This window comes from Telmatherina bonti (genome assembly GCF_933228915.1).
Source record: "Telmatherina bonti genome assembly, chromosome: 9".
NCBI classification, from domain to species: Eukaryota; Metazoa; Chordata; class Actinopteri; order Atheriniformes; family Telmatherinidae; genus Telmatherina; species Telmatherina bonti.
This window is the reverse complement of record NC_136627.1, coordinates 26,344,055-26,370,914: the sequence shown is the minus strand read 5'-3', so window position 1 is coordinate 26,370,914 and position 26,860 is coordinate 26,344,055. Positions and strand designations below refer to the sequence as shown.

The following is a 26,860-nucleotide window of genomic DNA, read 5'->3' as shown; positions in this document are numbered from 1 at the left end:
ATGATCTGACCATTTCCTTAGGCATTCGTATTGTGTAATCTATGCCCACATGCGTAGACACCTTTTGCATTTACACAGCTCATCATCACACTCCCATCACCATGCTACACTGTAGAGGTATTGTTGTGATCCACACTATTAAAAGTCCTAAAAATCTAGAAGTTGACAAACTCTTGACCTGTGTTTTGTCTGATGTACTTGTTCATCTGCTTTTCAGAGCTCTACTGGTCGGGTCATGGCCATGCTCCTTAAGCAATGGACTTAACAGCTCTGATGAGTGTGTCTGCCTTTTTCTATTCCTTCTGAAACTGCTCCAAATGTCTCAGATTTTTAGCTGGCCGTAGACCTCATTATATCCATGATTTTTTTTAGCAATCCCTGTCAATTTTTATATCTATGTTTCTTTCTATCTTGAAATGATACAGCAAATACAACCTATAATATGAAAACTGAAATGAAATGGAAAACTGAGAAAGTCTTGGTGTTCAGGTTTTTTTTTTGTTTTTTTTTTTTAAATTTACTTTCATGCACTTTGAGCCAAGTGGAAAAATCACTGATGCTCTTGTTTTGTCCCAGGAATCGAAGCTTTTATAACTTGAGTGTATTTTTTTTTTTTTTTTTTTAACTTTCAATATTAATAATCCATTTTATTTAGACACACCTTTCAGGTCACTCAAGGATTCTGCAACCCCCCCCCCAAAAAAAAATTAAAAAAAACATTTGACAGAGTTTTTACTTCAGGTTATTTTTTTTTAACATCTTCTGAGACACTTGTTTTAGATTGTTTAAATAAGGGAACCATTTTTTTTTTTAAATCTTTCAAAGTTACTGATAAAATAATGACATAATGAAATGGCATAGTTTGAACGTTCACCTTGAAACAAAAGATGCACAATCATTTGTGGAAGCTGCTCTTTATTTGTAAAAGAAAGAAAAGACTTCAGTCATTGTCTGCTACACGTTCTAATTACATAAAGAAAATATCTGCGGAGACAAACGCAGAGAATATCCTGAATCAAACTTAGGTAGAGTCAAATTTGATTGAATTGTTTTCATATTTCATACATCTTTCACTTTTGCACTCAAAGAACAGTCAGTGTTTATATACACAGGGCACCGATCAACAGTGCTGCTCCGCTCCACCCTGCTCCTCAGGATCTTTTGTACAATTAATTTACATCGAATCTGCCACCCTTTTATTTCCTCCTCACTAGCGTGACGACTAGCTAACCAGCAAGCAGACAGCCTTCACCCGCCTGGACACACCTCTTGCTAAGGAACTGCAGTGCGGAAAGATGTGTGCAACATGAAGACAACTCTTTCACATTCAGTGTAAAGGCAGCCTTGATTACAGTCAGTGAGTCAATGGCATGCCAAGCTTAAAGCAAATGGAGCCCACCACCCAGTGCGACGCTTCAGATTCATGAATGTAGTGGGTTTTTTTTGTTTAGTTTTTTTTCCAGTTAGGAACCCGATCCATTGCAAAATAAAACCCTAGGCACAGAATTGACTATATACTGTTAACTGACTTGTACTCTAACCCCTGCATTGTAAGTACAATGGAGATTGTGAAATCTTTCATCTAGTAAAAAATTTTCATAACACAAAACTCTGAATATTTAGTGCTCTATCATTCCGCTTAATAGGTGTAATTTATATAATATCTATCTTTTTACTCTACCTCTTAATGATAGTCTGAGATTCTTGTTTAATGCTGAAGCACTCCCACATGTGTTCAACGGTAGATTTTACAACATTCCCCCCCCCCATCTTAAACCAATAATCATAAATAAATACAAACAACACACAAGGAATGTCTACTGTAAACACGGTAAAAAAGACAAAAACTAAACAGGTGTAAACGTCATTAGCATCACTACTTAGTGACAGTTAAATAACTGCAGGGCATGGATGACTGATGATCGGATCGAAAAAGGGAAGGACTGCTCTTTTTTTTTTTTCTTTTTCTTCCACCCCCTCCCTGCTGGACATCAAAGCCTTTACACCCAACCACAGGATCTCCAAATACATAACATTTAAGTTTCTCAGCACCCAAACGATCTTTACAGATGACACTGTAAAACGGATAAGGAGTCCTTTTAAGGGGGGTTAGACAGCAGCATCACTCAACATTTTGGACAAGTTATTACAGAATAATGGATGTGAGCTATCGCCAAACATCATTGGGAAATGGTTACCATGGTTTCTGACAGTCGCTGCACCATTGTGTTCTTGACGTGTCTGTATTTTTAGGGGGGGGTGGGGGGGTGGGATGTTTCTCTGAAGAGTTAGACTGCAACGAGGACAAGGTTTTGCTGCTAAGTGCTTCGTCTTCTGAGACACTTCCTTCAAATTACATGAACTGCATCTGCAAGAAAGGCAACAACAGACAAGGTCAGAGAGAAGCTGACTTGTGCAAAGAAATGATTAGCAGCACGAAGGACCGTTTGCTAAACCTCTCCCCAATGAAACGCTGTCTCCAGCAGCGGAGACCGAAACTAGGCTTTGGCATTTGGACGTGCTGCTCATGAGCAGCTTTTTGACACAGAGAACACAACAGATGCGAGTCTTAACTTTGTCCTGATGCAAGCTGTAACGCAAACATGTTAACCTCCATCATTACTTTGTGGGGTTAAGAGTCTCTTTAAAAAGCGGAAAGGAAAATGAAAATTCCCAACACAGCGGGGACACTTTGTACATTTAGAACATAATAGAACACAAATGAATTTCTGTGTTAGTGCAAATCAAATCAGACTTTTAAAACATCTTGTTTAAAGATGGACTATCTATCTAGATTAGGGGTGGGCAACTCCGCTCCTAAAGAGCCGTAGTCCTGCAATTGTTGGGAGTTTCCCTGCTGCAACATTACATCGGACTTGATTAGCAGAGATCAAACTCTGCACTAGTCGGTTAACTGCCCATTGATTTAAGTCAGATGTGTTGCAGCAGGGGAACTCACAAGCCTTGCAGGACTGTTGATCTGGAAGACCGGTGTTGCCATCGTTGAACTAGATCATGTAGTTGGAAGATGAATAACTTCCAGGGCATGATCTAATGATCTAACGTATTTGTTTCAGGCTTTAATCTGGTTTTTAAACTGTGAGTTTAATAGTTTTAATAAAGAAACTTATAGTAGATAAACGAGAAATGGAGTCAGAAAGAGAGGCGGTGGCGAGCACTAAACACACATTTATTCATGCACATTCCCAATACAGTGCATTCTTTTCTTTGACTAATCTGGATATGTAATCCCAGGTTACAGCAATGAAATGTCTTTTGCTGATTGTGCCGCCTGAAGAACACCTGTCCATTTTTTTTGTTGTTACAACTTTCTTAAAAGATGTTGCTGACATCAAATTAAAAACATTTTCTTTTACTACACAAAATTTCTCACTTTACTCTCAACTTCAAACACAGTGATCTAACTCAACCATAAATACGGAACATTGGTTAATATTAAAAAATCTGCAACTATATCAAAGTGACGTACATTTAACTTGGGGGACAAAGCTTAGCAAACATCCAAATGGTTAAAAATCACCAGGAGCTACAAGCTTCAGCAAAAAACAGGTTTGAGCAAAATGTGATGGCAGTGGCAGAATGAATGGTCAGAATGAATCTGGCTCAATCCGTAAAAACAAACAAGACATCCAAGCAAAAAACAAACAAAAAAAAAGCCAATCAAAGCATATTAAGCGAGAGCAATGCATGTAGCATCTGATCAGTCAGGAGGACATCATGTGCTCTGGTATAAAAACAACAACAGACACGCATCAGCTTTGGACAAACAATGCATGCAGGTGCATCTGCAAGCAAAGAGCATGATGTACCTAAAAAGATGCTCTACAAGAAATCCTTGAGAGAGAGGTGTGCAAACGGGTCCTGTCCAGGGGCTCGGAGAGGACTCTGGCTGGAAGGACTAGAGGCTGCAGAGGGCTAACACAGGAAGTAGGAGGACCAGAGGAGAAGTCAGAGTCAGTACAGAGACTGAAGGAGGGATGAGATTAGTTTGGAGAAGCTGTGATGTATGAGACGGGTTATTAAAAGGAGCTGTTCGGAACAGGGAGTCGAAACAAGGGAGATGATTAACAGTTTTGTCGCTTTCAGCTCCAGAGAGTGAAGGTTTGTTGTTAAAACTGTCATCATCTTCAGCTGTGTTCATACTGACAACAAAGCTTACACACTAAACTATGGTACACACCACAGCACAATGGATACACCTATGTACTCAACCTGATAACCTGAATAGATTCATTGTGCGTCTCGCGGCAATCGTAGGCCTGCTGTGAACATACCTGAGCACTCGACACAGAGCCAAATGGGTTGGGTGGCCTCATGACAGGCTGGGTGTACATCATGGTGGGTGGATTCATCATCCCCATTGAGCCCATTTGTGGAGGCTGCAGAGCGTTGCATACAGATCAGATTGGTTGCTCTGTTTACAGATTTAACACTGTTGACTAAATAAATCTGAATTTATTCCAGGGCTGAGCTTTTTTTTTGTTTTAGATTTCTTAAATTCATCTGTGATGAAGCTCGACTGTAGCAGCAAAATTAATGCCATATATTATCAACAGGGTGTCTTTGGAAGTACACCACCTGCCTGGCTCATCTATATTTATATATTTATATCTATAATCATATTTAATGTTAGTTATGTGCATGATTACTGGATAAAATCAAAGTAATATAGCAAAAATGCATCAGAAAGCACAAATGATCAACTCAGCTTCAGTGACTTCCAATTAAAAAGAATGAAGAGAATCCTGTAAAATAACATTACTTTATGCTAACTAATAATAAACATGAAGCAAAGACTTGACTCATCTGACCCATTTAACTGGGAAATTAAAAAAAAACAAAACAAAAGAAAAACAACAGAATTGATCAAATTTTCCTTTTTTTTTTTTAAATCTGTTTTTATTTGTTTAACTTTAAAGCAGATAAGAAGTAAACAGAAGCTGCACTTACATCCACTGTGGCACCTACCATGCCGTATCCCATCATGCCTGTGGGTGTGGTGGCAGGGAAGGCCATGATTGATGGTGGCTAAAGAAACACAAATATATAAGTAAGGATTACAATTCAGGGAGATGAAGTCCATGTATAAATATATAAAATTTTAAATTAATTTCACCCATGGCTTCCTGGTGCATTTAAAAATGACAAATAACTGATGGAAATCTTAAGTTGTAGACCCCACATCTCATAAATTAATATGAATTAAAACCTGAAAGGTTAATTGCACAGCAATACATTCAGGCTGCAGTGCAACAAAAGAGCAATGATGAGGCAAAGACAAAGTAAACTATATGGTAGTAATTTTACTTTTTTAAATGTACCCATAAAAGTGAAGTTTCCTTACATGGATGAGACAAGTGCATTATTTTTCTCACAATCGTTCTCCCTCTGTTAAAAAAAACATAAGAAGTATCCTGGCAGATAAAATACTTTAAAGATATAATACGGTGTGCAGTTTAAATATACTGCCATAATTTCCATAAACTAATTTGGCTGCATATGGAGCTGCTGTTTGCAGACTGTGAAGCACAAGGATTACGTTTCACGCTGAACTTCTTGATTCTCTCGCAAGTCAAATGCTGTATAATCAATTTACCAATAGAAAAATCACAATTTCATTATTTTTCAAGCAACATAAAAGCAACATAGAAGTGAAAGTTTGGATGATAGTATTTTCCATGGTGCAACTTAAGCACCATGACGAGCTCTTAAAATGTCTTAGAGTGGAAAATTTCTTCAACATGACCCAGGAGGTCTGCTTTCATGTCAGTTTTGTTTGAAGGTGATATAAAATTGGACTCCAGTTTATGCATTAGTGAAACAGTAAAATGTCTCCATGCATCACCATTGAGACAGGGTTCCAGGTCGTGGTCGGCGCCGCCTTGGGCTGCCAGTTGGTACCGCCGGTCATCCTCTTCTCCCCCGGCTGGCTCCAGTGGATGTCACTATGGATTAAGACAGCTCATGTTAGCACTGGCTCATGACTGGCCTGAAAGCACATAGCTGCGGAAGCACACGCATAAGCATCACTTACTTCTTCATCGTGCCGTTTCCAATACCGAGGTCTAAAAATAAAAGAAAGACATGAGCTGTTGTTGGTCTGCAAATATTATTTTGGGCCTCTTCATGAACAAATGTTAATTAGTGCAGAAGTATATGAAGCGCAAACACTCACTGCCCACAAGATTGGCCAGGGAGGAGTCAAGATCATCCGACACCAGCTTCTCAGGCTGCTGATTGGACGGCTGGTTAGAACCAGCAAGAGTTGGTTTCAGAATGCCTCCGGTAATATCTGACAAAACAAACAAATATATCATATATATCATCTATATTCTGTCAACAAACCAAACACACCACTGGGTTCTCTTATAAGTGCAAGCTGGATGTTATCACATTGAACGGAAAAGCTAAAGTATAGTAGGAACAGAATCCAGTAATGAATAGTTTGTCCACCAGGGGGCAGCAGAATCAAGCTTTAATTTCTACGTTGAAATGGCAAATTGCAAGTAGCCTTACAATGTATGTATCACAGGAAATGAACTGAGTAACATGATCATTTACTTGGAGAGGCGACCACCAGACTAAGCTAGATATCTAATCTGTTGTTGCTCTGGTTTTTTCTATCTACCAATAATCCTAAATTCTTCAATAAAAAATTTGCAGGACTGTTTCTGTTTTTTTTTTTTTTTTTTAATACATTTCATTTGTCATCCAAAAGGCATCTGCTGAACTTCTGAAAAACCCAAACTTCCTACAAGTCAATAATGTGAGGCCAAACTTCAAAAGCAAGAAAAGGCAGCCCTGTTACCTTCTCTCCAAGCACTTAAAATGACCATGACCTGAATGAGAATCTACTCAGACAAGCTTCTGCCAAAAGTTAAAATAAAAATGTTTTGCATAGAAATAGAATTATCTTTGGGAACTAAAACAGTTTGGTGCTCGCCAGACGGCTTTTAAAGACATTTGCACTTTTTTTTTTTCCCTTATTTAAAAAAAAAAAACTGCTGTGAACTGAAACATTGCTGTAATGCTTTAATCTGATAAAGTTACACTGAACACGAGTCCATAGACTTTAGAAAATAACTGTTAATGCATTGAACTTAAATCAGAGCAGAGTTGCAGGACATGAAGTTGGATTGGAGAAGATGAACATGAGGAGAAGAAGCTCTTAAACAAATATTTCCAAAATACCATGATTTCCTGTTATTGCTTTAACTACATGTTGCTTGATCTGTTGCGTTTTTTGACCCTCGCATGGATGAATTAATAAAAAACAATTCAACATTTTTTTTAATACATTATTTTACCTCTACATACATATGCAATGATTTTTTTTGTTTATTAGTCATATTTAGAATTTATCATGATTTATTGTTTATTTTAATGTATTCTATAAAAATGCATATTTATATTATGTAAATTTTCAATCATATATAGCTGTATCATTTTCTTTTCCTATTTTTCACAAAGACAAACTTGCCTAATTACATTATCTTCAATTATATCAATGATTTTATTTTTCAGAGTGGAAACGTATTGGATGACTCACTAGCATCCACTGAAGTGGTTTATTTACAAAAATACCATCCTCATTCATGAATATGCAAGAAAAAAGCTTGTAAATAGGTGTCCACTATATGGCCAATGGGGCTGTGACGATATGCTTTTGTCCCGATTCGATTCGATTCCAATTTTTAGGGTGCCGATTCGATTTAAATTGCGATTCTCACAATTCTTCGATATTGCTCATTTTTGTAGATTAAAGCAAAAAAAAAAAAAAAAAAAAAAAAAAAAAAAAGCATAAAGCTTATTTTTTTGCTCCTCTTTTTTCTTCATTTCAATTGGGGGAAAAAACACAGTAGCCAGACCATCATTCTGCTGCTATAATGCCCAAGATGACAAGTTAAAAAAAATCAATAAACAATAAAAATGAAAAAAAAAAAAAAAAAAAATTAAAAAATGTATATATTTTTTTTTTAAACAAAAAAGTCGATTTTAAAATTGTGAAGCAAAAAAAAAAAATCCAGATTTTCGATTTTTCAATTCGATTTTCCCACCCCTAATGGCCAACTGTGCATGAAGGGTTAAAGCGTCTGAAATACCTTTCAGACACTTTCTCTGCTATACTTAAAACATGTGATTGATACTAAACACATAAGATAATACCTACATAAAAGAGCACATCCTCCTTTCTAGAAAAGAACAGGATCCTATAGCAGAGGTATGGTATTCCACTTATATAAACTAGAGCCTCACCATCCGAGTTGAGGCTACTGCTGCCGGTGGCTTTGGTTCCAAAAACAGACTCAAAGTCCACCTGGAGGCCCCCTGCTGACTGTTGAGGAGGAGCTTGTGGCGTTGAGTATCCTTCAGAAAGAGATGAATAAAAAGACAGCTGCAGTTACAGAGTTACAGCATCAGGCTACTTTTCCACACATAAATCACAGGATACATGAGTAGCAGAACTCCACAGCAGAGCAGTAAAGTGGCTTTAATCTGCTGCCGTGTTTGCTGGGCCCAGCCTTCAGTACTCTACCTCTGAATAGACCTGCTACAGTAGAGGGCTCAGTAGGGAAGGGAGCCTGGTGTGGGAGGTGCTGAGCAATGGATACTGGACCACAGAAGGAGTCTGACACATCACAGGAAGCAGGAAGACAAAGAAGAGAAAAGATAGAAGAAAAAAAAATGGAAAAGGCATTTCAATGCCAGGCCAGAGAGACAGGTGAGAAAAGACAGTAGCAGTGCAGACAGGAAGGAGCCTGCTAACATTTCCAGAGTAGTTCATTCTTCTACTTTAGGGAATTAAATATTTGGGAAAAAACTGCAGGACAATAATGTAGCAACCCAGAGGGAGGGATTAAAGGTATAGCTTTGACATTCCAGGAAAAGTTGTTTCATTCAAGAAATATTATTAGATTACTGCCACTCTTTTTGGAAGTATTCTGTTATCTTAGCTGACTTTAGAGTGGGAAAAAGGCAGAAACCAGTTACCGATAGTACGATCGGGTAACTAATTGAGATTTATTATTCAAATAATTTAAATTCATTAAATTTCTTAAACAAACTGAAGGAAACGTTTCTACCGAGCATACAGTTTATGGACAAATCAGAATGCTCTTCTTTAAAAGGTACAGTGTGTAACTAGTTTAGCTTTTTATTCCCAAAGTCAAGAATTAATTTCATAAAAGTCAAATCACAATTACATTCAAATGAGAGCGTTCTTGTAGCTTAGATGAGTCCTTCATAAATACAAGGGTGGCGACGCACCCAACAGAAGGCTTGCCATCTTTAAATAGGGTAGCCAAAAGGGGACAAACTTGTTAGCCGTACGCATTTTAGCTGTGAATTCCTGTGCATTGTCTGGGGGATTCACTGCTAAAACTTGCTGGGTTTTTTTGTTTAAACTTGCCAACTTGCCCTTTTCTACTGAAATGGAAGACCATTCACACTCTTTGCCATTTTAATGTAAAAATTGAAAATAATCAAACAATAAAAACTCAGTAAATTCTAATTTTATGCTTCTATATTTACAGTTTTATATGAGTTGTGAAAATGTGATAGGCGTCATTTTCTGATCATCAATGAGCAGTTATTAATGTCCCAACTGGCAATACAGTAATAGATGTCTGTTCTGTTTCAACTGCAGTCATATTTTATTTAGGAGAAAAAAGAATTACAGTTACAGCTCGATTAAATAAATGAATTATTAGTTTTTGATTTGATTGCAAAATAGGAAAGCGTAGATATAATTAAAAAAAGATTCAATTTGGCTCAGAGTTCAGTTTCCAAAAATAGTTAACTAACTTAACAAGTGATTGACATCCTTTAGCAGAGACGTTTGGCAGTGATCTGTTAAACCGTGCAGAGGAATGGTTACCATTTCCTAAAATGCCAAAACTCTTCCTTTAACACTTGCTTATGACTACCATAAATATAAAAATCATGGCTCTGGGGGATTTGCATAGGATTTCTATGTTTACCAGGAAACATAGGCTGAGATGGTGAGCCATCATAGTACCTGAGATGGAGTGTTCTATCCGCACTGTGCGTTTGTAATTGGTTGAAACTGATGAGTTTGTGTCAATAAAGGGATTGTAATGATCTGGAGAATCAAAAATAGTGTAAGAACAGGTTTCAACTTAAAGCTCTACGGCATCTTTGCACTACAAAGCAACACCAGACTGTTCAATAAAAGAGGATGAGCTGTAGCTGCAAAGTAACTGGCATAACCAGCCTCTACAGTGGGATGTGGAGATTTACGGTTGATACACAAGAATCTCAGCTTGGTATCAACAGCAGTGGATCATTTATAAAGATTTTCACAGACAAATAAAAAGAAAAATAATAATAATCAACATTTAATCTACATAAGCACATTAAACATGCAGGCTTTTCATGCATATAAGTATTTACAGAGAAATGAAGAGTGACAAGACATCTGAGGAGAAACAAGTATGATTCGTTACCACCAAACATTTCATGACCAGATGTCCTAGAGGAAAAGCTAACACCGTCTGAAGACACGACAGGTAAGTGAGTGGCATCGACAACGAGTTTTGAGAGGAAAGGGTTAAGGTTTGGCATGGAATCATCTCCAGCTTCAGCAGAGGTGAAAGGATCTATGCAGGCAGAGGAAAAACAGACAGAGAACAGGAAAAGACAGAAGAGAGTGGAGAGGAAGAGGTGGGCATCAGAGTCAGACAACATCAAGAGAAGGAGAGCATGCAGAAGTCACCCAAGTCCGGAGATGCAGATGTTGGGTGGAGATGTTGATGAGTCCAGAGCTTACCTGCCCACGCTGTGGCCACTGGAAGCCCTGTGGAGCCCGACTGCATGGAGGGCTGGAAGGTTGACTGCAGGTCAAACAAGTCGCTTTCCATCTTCACCGCACTGCAGTCGGAAGATGAAAACACATTTCCACCTTTTACAAGCCCACCGCTTTTGTTATAAATAAAGGCCAAAATGAAACGACTCAAGTTACCTTCAAATATTCTGATACAGGTAGAAAAAAAAACCAACAAAAAAAATGCACGTATAGTCGGTCCTCGGTTTACGAACGAGTTCCGTTCCTATGCGTGGGGCGTAACCTGAAATTCTGCGCAAGTCCATAATACCTCATCTAAGTACATGTATTATAAATCACATTAATAGATAAACAGTAGACAAATAAAATATAAATTTCAATTAAAATAAAATAAATATCCACGCTCTGAGGCGTCATCCCAGCCTTCGTGTCACGCGTCATGTCAAAGACTCTCAGAACTTCAAAACTTGCTTTATTTTTTTTTAAATTTACATTTATCTAATGAGCGTTGTAAAGTTGAAACAACGCAAGTGGAGAACCGCGTAACCCGGGGACCGCCTGTATAACTAAACTGTAGCTGCTGAGACTTACACATCGAATTTCAGGAATTTGTTTGGTATTTTTCCTTCTCTGATGCTTGTGTTGTGAAAATATGTTGCTTATTACGTTGCTTTGTGCTTCTAAAGAATTTTAACAAATCATCTGATTAAAACTAATAAATAAAACATCATTAATTCACAAATAATTCCTAACTTATGAAAATGATTTTAAAACTAAATGAACTGGTTACCATTTGGATTTTGGCTGCAGTTTCAAAAGATCTTCAGTTTGTATGCTTGACGTATGACTGCCTTTTCATGTGAACTGCTGACTTTAATACTTAAAGTGATGTGGATACAAACATCATGTAAGGGTAATGGATAAGATGATGCTCAATTAAATCAAATATAAAATCAAATACATGAGGGTGAGTTTTACAGAAACCTGCAGGTAGCAACGACAGTATTTACAGAAATGATCTGAGCATAATCAATCTTATTATTGTTATAATTGCTGTCGATGCTGTAGTTCTTATGATTACTGTTTGCCATTATGCATTCGTAATTCTGCTGTATTTTACAACTGTGTCATTATGTGACAGCTACAATATAAAATCAAATAAGCGCACAAACAGAATAGTAGGAGTCTCTTCAGTGAAATGAAGCTGACCAGTTACGTAAAGCCATCATCCTCAAATCCCCACAGAGTTAAAAGTAGAAATAATAAAACAGAGATAAATACAACTGTTAGTAGTTTAGATAAGAGATAAACTAATAATTTATCTTGTAGGATGAGAAATTAAGGTTTCATTGGAACTTTACGGGTGTGATTTCACTTTAGTTTTTTCCGCTTGGTTGTGATGACAGCAGAAAATTTATATTTAGTTCATATTTTTTTTGCGATTTAAAACAGCAAGTCACAGTACAGTTTTAGTCCAGGTTTCATTCATATCTTACAAACACCACACGAGTTTGTTCAGAAACAGGTCAAGACTCACTTCAACGGAGAGGGGTTCTCAATCCCCATGAATGAACAAAACACCAAGGTTTACATGACAGTGTTTACACTTTTTCAAATTAATTGCAGAAAGAGAAATATTACACTTGAGTTAAAAGTTTTTTTGTTTTTTTTTTTTAAATCTCAAGAGATCTAAGCAGTACCCATTAGAGCAGCTCGGTGTGGAGAAGAGGTCGATGGCTGGTGCGGTGCTGATGGTGCCTCCAGTGGTAGAGATCGGTGAAGTATCGGTGGTGGCAAAAGACGGCCTCTTAGAGAGCTCTTTAAGCCTTTGTTCCTAATTCAACGAGGACGGCCAGTTTAGACAAAAAGGCAACAAGCGCATATATTCATTGCACGTAAATTTTCAAGTGTATTTTTCTAAAAGCACGGCAACCTTGAGAGCTTTGAGTCGGGCCTGTTCCTCCTCAAGAGCTGCCTGTTTCTCCCGCTCATCCACTTTAGTGAAAGACATCCCTGTGCTCGCCAGCGATGACACTGCGTTTGACAGAGTACTGGCCCTGCAGGGGAAAACAAATTTACAACAGATGCAGCATAGATTAGCGAGTGTTGCGGATCTATGATAGACGGCGGAGCGCCTTCTGAGATTTAAAGAGGAAAGGAAAAAATGAGAGGAATTCAGGAAAGATGACAGAGGATTAACACACCTGCTGGCTGCAGTGGAGTCTTTGACTTTTTTGCCCTCTAAAGAGGCCAAATGTTGTTCCAAAGCTTCAAGAAGGCTACTAGGAGCCTGTTGCAACAGAAAAGACAGAGTCAGCAACAACCTGAGACAGCGAAGATGATGTGTGTACGAATATTAACACCATACCGGACAGTGGTGGGCAACCAAGGTGGAGCGGAAAACACTACACCCCATCAAATACAACAAAACCCTGGTGTTGTCAGTCCAATTATGTATTTGATTGGAAGGTTTCCTCCAGCTTTGAAATATCACTTTGGATATGTCACCCACCACTGATCGATGACTGCATTCCAGCCAAAAAAGCTACTCTGGATGAAACTAACATCTGTGTGGGATGATGTACCGCACTACAGCACTTTCAACAACCCGGCCCGGTGTTGAATTGGCCGTTTCTAAGCACAAGAGGGCAGCCATTTTACACGAGATGAGCTACGCTGGTTTTCACCTCAACCACACGATCCAAGTGAACAGAATTTACCACAGCGAGTGTTTTTTTCTTCAACTGTTTTTCACCACGATGTAGGAGACAAAGTCAGAGCAGAAGCATGCAAAAAGACAACACTAAGGCAAGTCACGGACACAGAAGAAGAGTGAAATAACAGTACTTACACAAACTGTGAACTAAAGTGGAAAGATAAGGGGAAAATACAGAATATAAAGGTGGTGACAGTCAGAGGGAAATTAAATATATGGGTCAAAATATTTATGCTAAATTAGTCCCCACAGATGTGCACAATTGCATGTGTTTTTTTTTTTTGTTTTTTTTAAACATTCAATTATATATGTGCAGATTTACTGAGTGGACTGAGAGTAGAGTGCAGACTTGACACCTTTATTTACTGAAGCAGACGCGGGTAAGAAGAGCAGAAGGAGAATCAGAGGCAGAAGAAGAAGGAAGGATTAGAAAGAGGAACAGGAGACTACCCCCACCTCTGGCAAACATGCGCCCAAGAAAGACATCATGCAAGGTGTCTGGTTTTTAAGATTATCTGCGTTTGGTGTGTCTAGAACTACAGTCTAGTCAAAGAGAGTGCTGATGCAAAAAAAAGTGCCGTTACAGCTGAAAAAAATAAAATAAGCAAGGCAAGCTTTCCACTCAAGAAAGGAAATCTTGTGGTTTTAGACTGTTTAAAAGAGCCACTGCTTACCTGTGAAAGGTCAGGGATGTCACCTCGATCAATTCCCACCTGCTGTTATAAGAAAAAAAAAACACACATCAATGCAAACAGATACATCCTGTTCATGACAATAAGTTTATGCGTAAAAGACAATGTAGGGTGTTTTACCTCTGCTACTTTGAGAAATTCTGATATCCGGGTCATTCGAGTGAGAAACTTCTTGTAAATATCCAAACCTTCTTTACACTGAGTCTTCTTCATGTCAAAGTATTTCTCTGTTTAACAAAAAAAAAAAGAAAAAAAAAAGAAAATGCTGATTTGCATCTAATTGGAAAGACCAACCGTACAACATTGGGACAAAATTAACAGAAGACAAAAGCACAACTTAAAGTGGTCCTTAAAGGTCTTACCAAGCAGGTTGATAATGCCTTCATTATAAGCAGCAAAGAGCCTGATGGAGTCTTTGAAGAGGAGCATGAAGGCTGCATTGATGACTCCATTAGTCAGCTCGTTGGCATTGACCTGCAGGAAAGCAATCGGCACGAATATTTATGTTGAAGCTCCTCTGAAGAGATTTGTTGATCTATAAAACACCTGTGTTTGTAAGTTAACAAAATGCTGCAGCCTCTGCAACTGCACGCTCCACACGAGCTGCAAAGCTGCAGGAGGCTTCACCTTAAACGCACATTAAAATCGAGGAGGGCATCCATCTGGTTCTGGATAATGGGGATAGTCTTCAGCAGCTTCTCTGTATTCATGGTCCTCATTACACCGTCCACTCTGTGAGGATGCCCAGAGGGTAGAAGCCAGACAGGGCGCGGAAGAGAGAAAAGGCAAAAACAGGGAGGCAAACAGTGCCACTTTTAATACACATGATCACATGGACTTTAGGCTGAAACTAATTGCAGGACTGAAAATAAACATCATTGATAACAATATCAATTGGAAAGTAAAGAAATTTCTTCTATTGTGTCCCATAAACCAAGGCGACATGATCAAAGATAATCAGTTTACATTAATAAGTAATATTTTGCAAAGCACAAGCCAGTCGATAAAGAAGGACATATTTTCCCCAAAGTTCAACCTTGCTGAATTTTAGAAGTTACATCCTGAAGAGGTCTGCATGCTCAGAAGAAGACATGACGTCACTAGCAGCATGCTGTGTTTATGTAGTTAAATATGGACGCTACGTATGTAAATCTGTATGTCAGTTTCAGAGTCGTTGCCCAAAGGAAGTCCACAATATTATGATACAATATTATTCTGTCAACAGTTTACTTTCAGCGTTGCCACATCTTGCCAAAATGCAAAACAACCATCTGAACTCAGGTTGCTTTGAAAGTATTACTCCATTTGGCACCATATATCACTGTCATTTCAATAAGTACAATAAATCAAGATGGTTTACATATTTTAGCACCTATTGCTGCAGTGTGAATGCAGCATTACATAATGTGCAAATATGTATGGGGAAATCACTTAATAGTTCCTTGTGTATTTTAGCTTCATATTGTAGAAAACAGAAATAAGTGGTAAAATGCATAAAAACGTACCCGCGTTTAACTTTTGTGAAGTCAAAGGCAACCTGTCTGTATGACACAGCTTTCTCGTTCAGGTATCGGCTATATCTCCTGATAAATGTAGACATGTCATAGCCTGCAATGGCAAACAAAACAACGGGGATTTTATTTAGTATTTCTGATATATATCAATTATAAGAAATCATTAAAATGTACCTTGTAGTCCACTTTTATCCAAAAAGTTACTGAGGTTGAAAAGTGTATTCCTTGAAGCCAAGTACTGGACAAAACGCTGAATGAGATTAAAAAATAAAAAAATAAAAAAAAAAGGTTAAAAGAAAAAAAAAAACCTGATACATTTGGATGATTGCAGGATCTGCGGAAGCGTCTCACCTCGTTCCCGTAGACCATAAGGTGGTGCGTAGTGATGAGTGACTTGAACACAACCACCCAGCTGGTGTTGGTGGTCCTCTCAAACAGAGAGTCAGCCAGTTGGGGAATGTTCACGTTCATCTCGTTGGTACAATGGATCAAATCTAATTTTAAAAAAAACAAAAAAAAAAACAACATACAAATCACAAGTTTATCATCACAAATCAGCTACTATGATTATTATTAAAAGCATGAACACAGAGTGCATGAAATTATTACATAAATATATTAAATGTAGAATGTATTTTTCATGATTTTCTTTGGGTTTTTCCTTTACCGTCTGATCAAATGATAGAAAATAATAAGAGACAAAAATAGATATTAATTGGGTATTCAGACCACATGTCCTAATAGCTTAGCCTGATATTACTGACTTCTTATTTAATCACAACCCAGTTTTCAGCAAATACTCTATTACATGCAACAATGTGAATATTCAGGTGTTTGCACACTTCCTCTACCAATTTAAAAGACATTTGTCTGAAATCTAGAGTTTAAAAACATTCAACCGCATATTAAATGAAATCTCAAATTCCCATCTTTGATATGCAGGAACACATTTTCTCAAAGAAAATCTAGAGTTTGATCATGTGACATGAAAAAACTACTGAATGCTGAGCTGCTAAGTGAGCCGCCGCTTGTAACTGACCAAATGTATCAATGTTGATGGTTGATCTATTTAATGCCAGCTCCAAGTGGTATTAGAAATAAATACTGTTGGTGGGAATACATGAACTTATTCCCATGACTGTCAAGAACAACTTAAAAATAAATCACTTTGTCGTGTTGATCTGATCCAGCATGTAGAAGAAAGCGCTGCTAATAAAGGTCTCAAGAGTATTCCCCCAATATTTCATGTTACCAATCGACTGACAGAAAACTACTCTGCAGCTAAACATTTACTGCTTAAAGCTCCCGAAGGTCTATGAAATCAAATTTAATGCTAAAACATCTTCACAGGCTCTTCATTAAACTACACACCACACGAATACCACCACCTGAAGATTTGTCTCAAACCGTTTGACTTATTTGGCGTTTGGAATCATTTTGGTAGCTCGCTTTATGCTTTATTTAAATTTTAATTTCAACTAAATGGTAGAGAGATCTTGATCGGACCACCAGAGTACACGTGGATGTTTTTTTTTTTTCTTAAAGGGGTCAGCCTCACCAGCTTCTGCTTCTAAAGGAAAAACGAGGAACGAGTACCATACATCTTTATTTATAAAGCACTTTCAAAACAAGAACAATGCTGAGAAAAGTGCTCTACAGTAAAATAAAACATCTGAAGAATTAACGAAGACAGGTCAAGGCTGAAATTTAGAAAATAAAATTAGATAAAATCGCAGTAAGCTTGATTTAAATTAAAAATCATACTCAATATTTTACTCTGGGTCAAAGGCCAGGGAGTAAAGTGTGTTTTTAAATGAGGTTTGAAGTGTAGAAAACTAAGTCTTACAAGTTTGGAAGATGCTCAAAGAAATGTTTAAAATGATAATTTGATGCTTGCCTTTCTTTTCAGCCATCGTCTTAATATCTTAAAACCAGTTTCCTATTGGTGTCTGCTCCAAGTAACTCTGCAGAGAACAGTAACAACTGTCTAAAAGCATGTTCATGTCATCAGATGTCATCACACAACCTCTGGATGACCTTAGAGTTATAAAACGGTAGCTGGTGCTCCAACGCTTCAAAGAAAAGCCCTTGTGCTGGTTTTTCCAATCACCCAGATAACTTACAAACTTATACATTTAGGAGGGGGACAACCCCACACTAAATATCTGCATAATGAAATTATTATGGTTAAAGTTCTCAAAAAATAATTTTAAAAAAGACCAACATTTTGTTAAATAAAACTGTGCTCTACATAAAATCTGATAAGCATAATAAACAGCCCATTTTCTTCTTGTGTCAGATGAATCATGTATCACAGACACCAATCACGCTAATTTGAAATGTTGATGGCAACCCCACATCCCCGAACAGAGCAGCATAAAGCCGAGCACGTTAAAACGTTAACCACTTGTGCTCTGTCCCACTTCCTCGGCTCATGCGTTCGTCCTGCAGCCGTGTGCCGCGTGAACGATGCCAGTTGGAGCAGCCAGGCTCCACCAGTGCCGATGACCCTGCCATTCACAGCAATGATCAGACTGACAGGGTAAGTGGGCCTCCCTTTCTGTCCTATATTTGACTTTTTCAAAAGGCGGGGGACTCTAAGTAGGACAGGATAACCTTCCAGAGAAGCAGCAGTGTGCATGGGTGGCTGAACTGCCCAGAGAAGAGGATGACGGAGAAGAGCCAGGAGGAGGAGGAGGAACAATATGGGGGAGGAATGACAGCACTGTCATGTTGTAATCAGCCTGCTAAATATTCACAGTTGTTGAACATTAATGGATCCGAACTGAATTAATTCACAAGAGACAGATTAATTCATGTAAAAGTCATGACAAAGTGTGATGCTGTTAAACTCTATCAGGTGGCCAAAAAAAAAAAAATCAACATAAATTACAAATCAATTCAGATCAGGATGATTAAATGTGTTTATTTAACTCATAAGGATAGTTTTACTGGCATGGAACATTACTGTGATGGAAATTTAGTGATTTTGTGAGAAATGTATGTTAATAACACTCCACTGCTGCGAATTACATAACAGTATTTTTATAACATTGATTTATCACCAAGCACTAATCATGTTCGGCTCTGGTCATCAAACTCAAGGACTGCTTTGGTACCGAGCCAAAAATATGGGTCCAAAACACAGCAAGAGCCAAAAGCTGACAAAAACAAATAAATAAAATAATAACCCACTGTACTGTTTACTTGATCTTTGATCAAAAAGCTCATCAATTCAATTGAACTTTAAGAGCTTGTTTGCCCATCCTCCTCTCATTGCCCACTATTCAGATTATTTTGTAAAAACAATATGTTTTTTTTTTTTTTTATTAAAAGATAAATATTAATATTGGTAAAAAAATAATAAAAGCAAATCTATTGTGCGATCCATCGTTAGAAAATGTGACTGTTTGCTGCTTCTACCTTTTCTTTTTCTTTTATTTATGAAGATAGTGTTCAATGAATATGAATAGTTGGGTTTGAGACGATTCATTATTCATTCACAAATAAAGAAAAGAAATAGTTGCAAGCTGTGATTTCTATCACAGCTGAAATATTATCAATAAGCAGCCCTTACAATGTATTTTGGTGGCTTTCTTGTAACAAGTGTCAGACTTAGTTTTGAAAACTGACAAGGAAAAATATCTTACGCTTTTTACTGTGATTAAACAGTGATTTCACCCACTTTTTCTGGTTGTCTTATACATTATAATCTCATTTTAAGAACTCTGAGCTTCCTATGACAGACAAAAAGTACTAACTTATCAAATAAGTGACATCCTACTAACGTCAGAGCCGGTATTGTATCAGCACTACCACTTCATGGTCATGCAACAAGCTAAAATGCAAATCCTTTATCGTTTGCAGCCTCTCCAATATGATAATATGTTCCGTTTCTGCCAAAATATTTACCAACTCACTAAGATACAGGATTTAGCTGGAGCCTTAAACAACATTATTTCTTAAACCTAAATCTTTTCCTGAAGCTACTTTTTTCTTTTTACTTTAGGACTGAAAGATTATAACTATTAATATTTGGGAATCATATAAAAATGTAACAATATGAAACTTCTTGCAGTTTCTATCACTTTTTGACAACTGAACCAAAGTAATGAATATGCTACACATATCCAGCAAGTTTTCTATAGTCTCCTCTCATTTACAACACTGCTTACTGTCTAATAAAAAGGCACAGAAAACCCTAAAATGTACTTAAACTTTATGTTAAATCACTATATGAGATCATTGCCTTTTCTTTGTGAGGCAGATAACCATCAAGAAAGCTTTATGAAGACAAAGGGAGGCATTTAAACCCTTACTGAGCTCATCCTGGCTGTCAACCCAACAAACCAGCATCCATAATGTGTCAACAGAAAACAAGAGGAACCATGCTATTATCCATCCGCGCGCGCACACACACACACACACACACACACACACACACACACACACACACACACAGGCTGTCTGTTCTGTGTGGCAGTTACATTAGACTGCTGACTGCCTTGGGAAGAGCCAACAGTGTGTTACTGCCAACTTTCACTCATCTCAGCACAGTGGAGTCACCTCAGCAGCACAGCACGTGTGGAACCTGCAACTTCGACACCAGGCCAAAAATACACACCACAATTACCATTATGACCAGTATGAAAGCAGCACTGTCAGCTGTTCCAACCAACAATGAACTGTGATGAGTTTGCAGTCTGAGAGATTTCCCATGTTCAGTGTGAGTGAACTTTAACCATCACGCAGGGCTTTAATAAAACCACTTTTTTATTGATGCCACTGAGCATTTTGCAAGTACAGATCGATATGCAGAAAACGTATCATTGCATGGCAAGTACTGACAGACTGTGACTCTTCTGAATAACAGTACCACCACACAAGGATTTAAAGCCTTTATGCTCGTGTCAGGGCACGTACAGTATGCAATTGATCCGTTTCATGACCTGTTAAAAGAAAGCAAACTCCTGCAGACCTCAGCCGTGCCCTTACAGTGTCACCTCAACATGTCTGAAGCATCAAGAAACAGCTGGTATCACGTTACTCACTTACCTCAATGCATATGGAAGTCGTGCATTATGGGCCTGTGAATGCAAGTGAACTATAGCTATATGTTGTTTTAGTAAAAATCCAGACATCTGATCCATATTTTCTTTTTAATTATGAAGACTGAAGGCTGAGGCTATGAGTCAGTGTGAGATAACAAGGGACACAACCTGATAGCCTAACATGCTAATTTGGCAACAACTAACGACATGAATGGGGAGAAAACTTCTATTAAACTTTAATAAAGGCTGCTAAGTATTTGAAACCAGCTCAATAACCTACAAAAATGTCTCAACAAGGCTTGTCCTGGAATGTAAAAACAATATAATCTCCTTGACATGAGCCAGCAGTAGCATGTAGCCTCCGCTGAGGCTTTGAGGCCTTGTAGCCCCACCGTCGCCATAACTCAGAGCTGTTTCATTGAAGGCAAGTCTACTCTGGCTTAACTTGAACACTAGCCTGCTGTTGAATGATACTCACAATCCAAGTGTTTCTTCTTCGGACCCATAATTTCGTGTGTTGTGGCCTTGCATACTGTTTTAGACACGGCGGATCCCGTTACACTGTGTTGGGCTGCAGTTATCCGGTCCGTAATGCTCTGTCCCGACATCTTCGCTTTACTCGGAGCAACAAAAGACTTTAAAAAATCAGAGGCTCGGACGAGTTTGTCTTCAGATTTTCAGTTGTTTAAAAGAAAAAAAAAAAAAGTCAAATACAACATCCACCTCCTCCGCAGCCTCTCCAGACCCCCCCCTTTTCCCACCTCGGTGGAAATAAAAATCAAAACTGGGCTATGGCAGACGCAAACCAGAGGAGGGCGGAATGAAAGGAAGCGAGATATGACAACACAATTAAAATTTATATCGGATTGTTTCTTTGTTGATCGGTTCCGTCCAGATTCATTCAGATTTCAAGAATGCCTTGATGGCAGGGACCGTTCGCTGACTCATCCGACCCGTGTTTCTGTCTCGCTCTCATCCCGATGTGGCACACCGGATCCCAGCCTGCCTGCCTCCGCCGCTCCGCCAGTCGACGCCGCTCCTCCTCTTCTTCCTCCTCCTCCTCCTCTTCCTCCTGCTTGTTGCCGTTGCTCGGCTTTAAAGCGCTATGAAAGAAAAAGACCACTGAAGAGGGGAAATGGCGGGCCCACTCTGCTTTGCTCTCTTTCTGCTCAAAGATGATGGGGGGAAGGGGGGGGGGGGGGGGTGTACGCAGCACACCGCCCTGCAGACCCTGAGTCAGATTCTGCTGCGCGAAATTCGCACGACTGGGGATGTTGTGCAGGTGTAACTGATCGCAGAACAGCTGGGAAAACATGCACAAATAGTTCTAGGAGGCCTGCATTGGGAGGATGACGCCTGTACTTATCAAAAGGTGGACACAGTCAAATGAAAATCAGGTTGCAACAGGCCTGACAGAGTAAAGGAATGAGCAAAGGGATTTTCAGGATTGTTGCATCTTTAAAACACTCTTCAGAGTCAGAATGACCAGTAACTGTGGATTAGACATATTTGCAAAATAGGTTACAGATGTTCAAAAGAGTGAGAAAATGCATATATGGACAGAAAATAAATATAAGGTTCATCTAAATCCTTATAGTGTGGTGGCAGGTGGCATCTGCTGCACTGTGGCTTGCAGGGGGGGAAGCAGCATCAGTGCCAGAGATGCCAGCAGGATCAATAACCTCATTCAGAAGCCTGGAACCATCTCTGGTTAGACTTTTCGATTCAGCAAGGAAGCGGAGATCACCAAACAAACTGCGCTCCTTCATGAGCAATCTATCTCACCCCCCCTCTCCATGAGCCACTACACAGAGAGCATTGATGAAGAGGGCTTTAAGAAGTCATTCCTGCCATTCACCACCTCACTGTTTATCAACTCACCTCACTGACTGAGAACTAGTTCATGCAACATCCGTGCTTGTGGTTTTGAACACTTTTGAATGCACTGTAAATCTTTTTGCTTATTTTTCATTTGAAAAAATGCATTCACACATTGTTTTTCATTTACTTTGTGGTCTGGATACTGTGACTGAACAATTAATAGTTAATACTCTCACAATTTGACCTACCCAAGAGATGAGATTGTTGTATGTTTGCAAAATATCACATTAAAAGTGAGAAAGAAGTTGCCCCAAGATTTAGAAATGGTTGGCACCTGCTCTAAATGATAATTGAACTCAGTTTGTTCAGATTCAGGTTCCCACACACAGGCCACTGTTATATAAAAGGATGTTAAATGTTTAAATCTGAGCCCAAATGGCCTGCATCTATATATTCAACCATTTATTAGATGAACCTTACTGATACATTGGGAGTTGTGGCTGGCTTGAGCCCGTCTCTGCTTATATTTAGATGAACAGGTTGCCAGACCTTTGCAGAGCAAACAGGGAGATATAAACAGCCATGCATGGTGATAGTTAAACTTGTCCTGCACTACACAACCCAAATCCTTACCAAATCTAGCCAAAGGAGAGGCGATTAGAGATCGTGTTTAGGATCACATCCTTCTACAAAAAAAAAAGACAGTTGTCTCTCTCATCATTTTATTGTTTATATAACCTTTAAAAAACAAAACAAAAAACAACAAAAAAAAACCCCATATAACCCAAAACTGGAAAAATGATGGAAAAGTCTAATTGAAACAGAAATATAGTGATTATTGGATTAATTTAATTTTAATTTTATTTAAGATGTATGAAACAACAATATTTTATAAATTATATCAGCTTTAAATTCAGTTTGAAACTCATCCCAACATGAAGCTGGGCTTGAGACAGCAGAGGGCTGAAATCAGATTGACATAATAATAATAATAATAATAATAATAATAATTTAAAAAAAACAAAAAAAACAAACAATTTCTTCAAATGTGTCAATAAGTGTTTGTGGTCATGATTTCATAAGCAGCATCCCTGAAATATGGGTCTCATGTTTGTTATTTTGAACAGACTACATTTTTGTGCTCTTCCATTTTACTTCACACAATGCAGAGGTGTTTCATATCCATATTCATTCATTCATTCATTCATTCGTTTTCCTAACTGCTTAGTCCAATTAAGGCTCACAGGGAAGTTGGAGCCTATCCCAGCAATCATTGGACGAGAGACACAGGTCACCAGTCCAGGAACAATTCAGTTACCAATTAACCTAACATGCATGTCTTTAGATGGTGGGAGGAAGCTAGAGTACTTGAAGAGATCCCACCCATACACGGGAATTTTTACAGTAAATATATCTTAAAGTGTTTCAAAGTGAAGCCATAGCAGGATATTTTCTCCCTGAAAAAACTGTATAATGCCTAGCCAATAGAAAAGGTGTAAACAATGTATTAGATTGGTAGATGAGGTGCAGAACTGTGTCTCCCTGTGTCTTTTGGGTTGCTTTAAGCTCTAAAGTACTTTTGAATGCACCAGTTATTGAAAAGTGATTTCTAATACATATTGCAATCAACAATCAGAATGATTGTTATTATTCATGAGCCTTTTTCTCAGTCCGGGAAAACATTTTGCTGAACACATGTGGTCATTAGTCAAACCTGCCTTTCCTGACTGCAACTATATTTGTTTTGCGTCATTAGGCTCACACGCCTCTGCATACCGGTCCAGAGTTCAGAAACATCATGTGTTATCAGGCATGTACTCTCACCCCATTCTCCTGCTTGTCTTTGTAACTGGTTTTTATAGCTTTAGGGTATGACATCAGCTTTGATAGGAGGAGTGGCAGTGACTAAAGCCACTGTTATGACGCAGCAAATATTCATCAATAAAAGGCTCATCTCTTCATTCAGCTGATACCTTGTCTGTGCCCAGTCCCATGCTTTTCCAGATAGAAAAAAAACAAACAAAAAGTACTTAAAGTACATGTACAAAAGGTACATGATGCCTTGAGACTACTGGTCCAGACACTGGAACCACAAGAAATCCAATTCCAGTGAGGGAAAGTAATGCAACCATAGGCTGGATGCTATAGGAGCACATTACTCCTCTTTTGAGCTCCACCTTGCTGGATTTTTGTTTCAAGTTGTTTTGTTTTATAAGTAAAGCTGATTATTACATTTTATTTATGTAATACAAAGAAACATCATTCCAGGCTTTCAGAAGGCTCCAGCAAAGAGCTGGCTACACCCACCATCATGAGTGCAAAGACGCAAATGTGGAACCTTGATCTAAAAAGGAGGGTTGTGAGACCCCCCCCCCCCCCCCCCCCCCCCCCCCCGCCAAACTATCTTGGCAGCTGTCCTCTTCCTCTGAAGACAACCGTCTGACTTTTGAGGATGGTTTGATTATGCAGCTCACATTGGCCTTCCAGGTTATGAAAGCCAGCGCATATACACTGCCCACTCTGTCTCTCCATTCTCCCTCCATACATACCTTGTTTTGTGCTTGCTGCAGCTAAACAGCACATATGACAAACATCCACAATACACTTGAATTCTGCTGAGCTCCAAAATCTGCTCCAGCTGCTTTGTGTTAAATTTGTTTTCAGTGAATCCTTTGTTTCAACTATCCTCTTGTCACATCTCGATTTTTTATTTTTTTGGCCACACAGGCAAATAAAGTTTTTCTAATTAAACTTTAACATGATGCAAATGTTCTCTACAAATGGAATATTTAACATATAGACCAGCTTTTAACTTTATCATTATTTATTTTCTTTAGCTTATTCTGATTCTCTATTCTTTTTTAGCAAGAATAAACCAAAAGATTAGTTTGCAACATGAAGAGAAAGGACCACCTAGAATACAACAAAACAGAGAAAAGCATCTAATAAAGTTAATAACATGGTTGCTGTATTATGTTTGTGTCATGGGACTGAAATATTTCAATAAAGCTTCATCAAACTGCTTGCCTACAGGGGAGCTCATAACTTTACTGTGACAAAACCTAATTGGACATTTCTTTGTTGTAACTGGAAGAATATTTGTATGACTGTTGACAATCTTGAGGGATTACAGTCAGGATATTTTTTTTTTTCATCTTTTTTATTATTAGAAGAAAGGCTTTAGCCCATAAGCAGAGACATTCAGTAACTATAGAACACACAGTTGTCAGCAGAGACTGTTATTCTACACATAAAGTAACTTTTTTTTGTATATGTTTGCAAATTATTTAATACAAGCTATTCCAGTCTGCATATATTTATTTTCTTTCTTTTGTTGTATGGTTGTAATTATAACAGATACATTTATTTTTGACTCTGAGGAAAATTCACTTTGAATTTCTCCACAAGTATTTTGGTTTAAGCCATAAAAGGTGTCTGTCTTTCTTATAGGGAATTAATCATTTATGTCATATTGTTTTTAATAGGCTGAGAGTATGCTTAGGTTAATGAGTCCAGTAAAGGTGGTAAATAAGTAAAGTAAGTAGGCTAAAACTGTATTTATGTGGATAATGCAAGGCTTTTCCAAGATTCAAAGTGCTATACAGATACAATAAAACATTAGAAAATAAGAAGTGTGATTTTAAGTAAAAAAAAAAACAAAAAAAAAACACACACACACACACACGAGAACAGCTGCATTTGAAACTGCATTTAACTTTAAATAAAATTAGTGTTTGAGGCGATCTGAAGTTTTCTGGGAGTTTGGAGAAAAATACTGATTGAACTAGATTTAAATACTTTTATTACTTTCTACGATAAAGTTAACAGGTTCAGATTTCTCATTTAGATGATTTTGTGCATCCATACTATTATTTGAAAAGATTTTGACTTGTTCAAGAAGGTCGATAAGGCATTATATCATGGTCAGCTGCATCCTGATATTGAAAAATGTTCTTTTTCAGTTTGTATGAATAGAAAAGAAAAAGAAAAACCCAGCCAAATCAAATTTAGTCCGAAATGAAGAATTAATACCGGAGCTGGAATAAATATCCCAGAAAAAACAAATTAAAACTGATGAGTTACATTTATCAGTGTCTCCGGTTGTATGCAGTGTGACACGATGACCACATGGGGGCAGCACAGTGCCGTGACTGCAGATTAGGTTTTGCTCCTGTGAATTTTCTACCCTAGTTATAAGTTATCTTGAAAACACCAAAACTTTCTTTTATAAATACAGTAAC

At 38.1% G+C, this 26,860-nt stretch overlaps 1 protein-coding gene across 8 annotated transcripts; it reads right to left on the bottom strand.

The window, feature by feature from the left end:
- Positions 1 to 905: 905 nt before the first annotated feature.
- Positions 906 to 21,801, bottom strand: picalmb (phosphatidylinositol binding clathrin assembly protein b). Of its 8 annotated transcripts, none has more exons than XM_079246432.1 (23): positions 21,277 to 21,801; positions 16,099 to 16,241; positions 15,922 to 15,997; positions 15,739 to 15,841; positions 14,872 to 14,965; positions 14,596 to 14,707; positions 14,354 to 14,460; positions 14,216 to 14,257; positions 13,030 to 13,115; positions 12,759 to 12,882; positions 12,526 to 12,659; positions 10,811 to 10,911; positions 10,488 to 10,640; positions 10,040 to 10,123; positions 8,558 to 8,650; positions 8,278 to 8,388; positions 6,197 to 6,313; positions 6,056 to 6,086; positions 5,867 to 5,966; positions 4,972 to 5,049; positions 4,296 to 4,400; positions 3,831 to 3,936; positions 906 to 2,368 (listed from the first exon to the last, which is right to left on the bottom strand). In XM_079246432.1, the coding sequence occupies exons 1-22, from the start codon at positions 21,404 to 21,406 to the stop codon at positions 3,844 to 3,846; spliced, it is 2,217 nt and encodes a 738-aa protein (XP_079102558.1). In that variant the 5' UTR covers positions 21,407 to 21,801; the 3' UTR covers positions 906 to 2,368; positions 3,831 to 3,843. The 8 variants fall into 8 exon arrangements, with proteins under 8 accessions (XP_079102558.1, XP_079102559.1, XP_079102560.1 ...); XM_079246433.1 differs by having other exon boundaries at positions 4,990 to 5,049; XM_079246434.1 differs by lacking the exon at positions 3,831 to 3,936.
- Between the last annotated feature and the right edge of the window lie 5,059 nt (positions 21,802 to 26,860).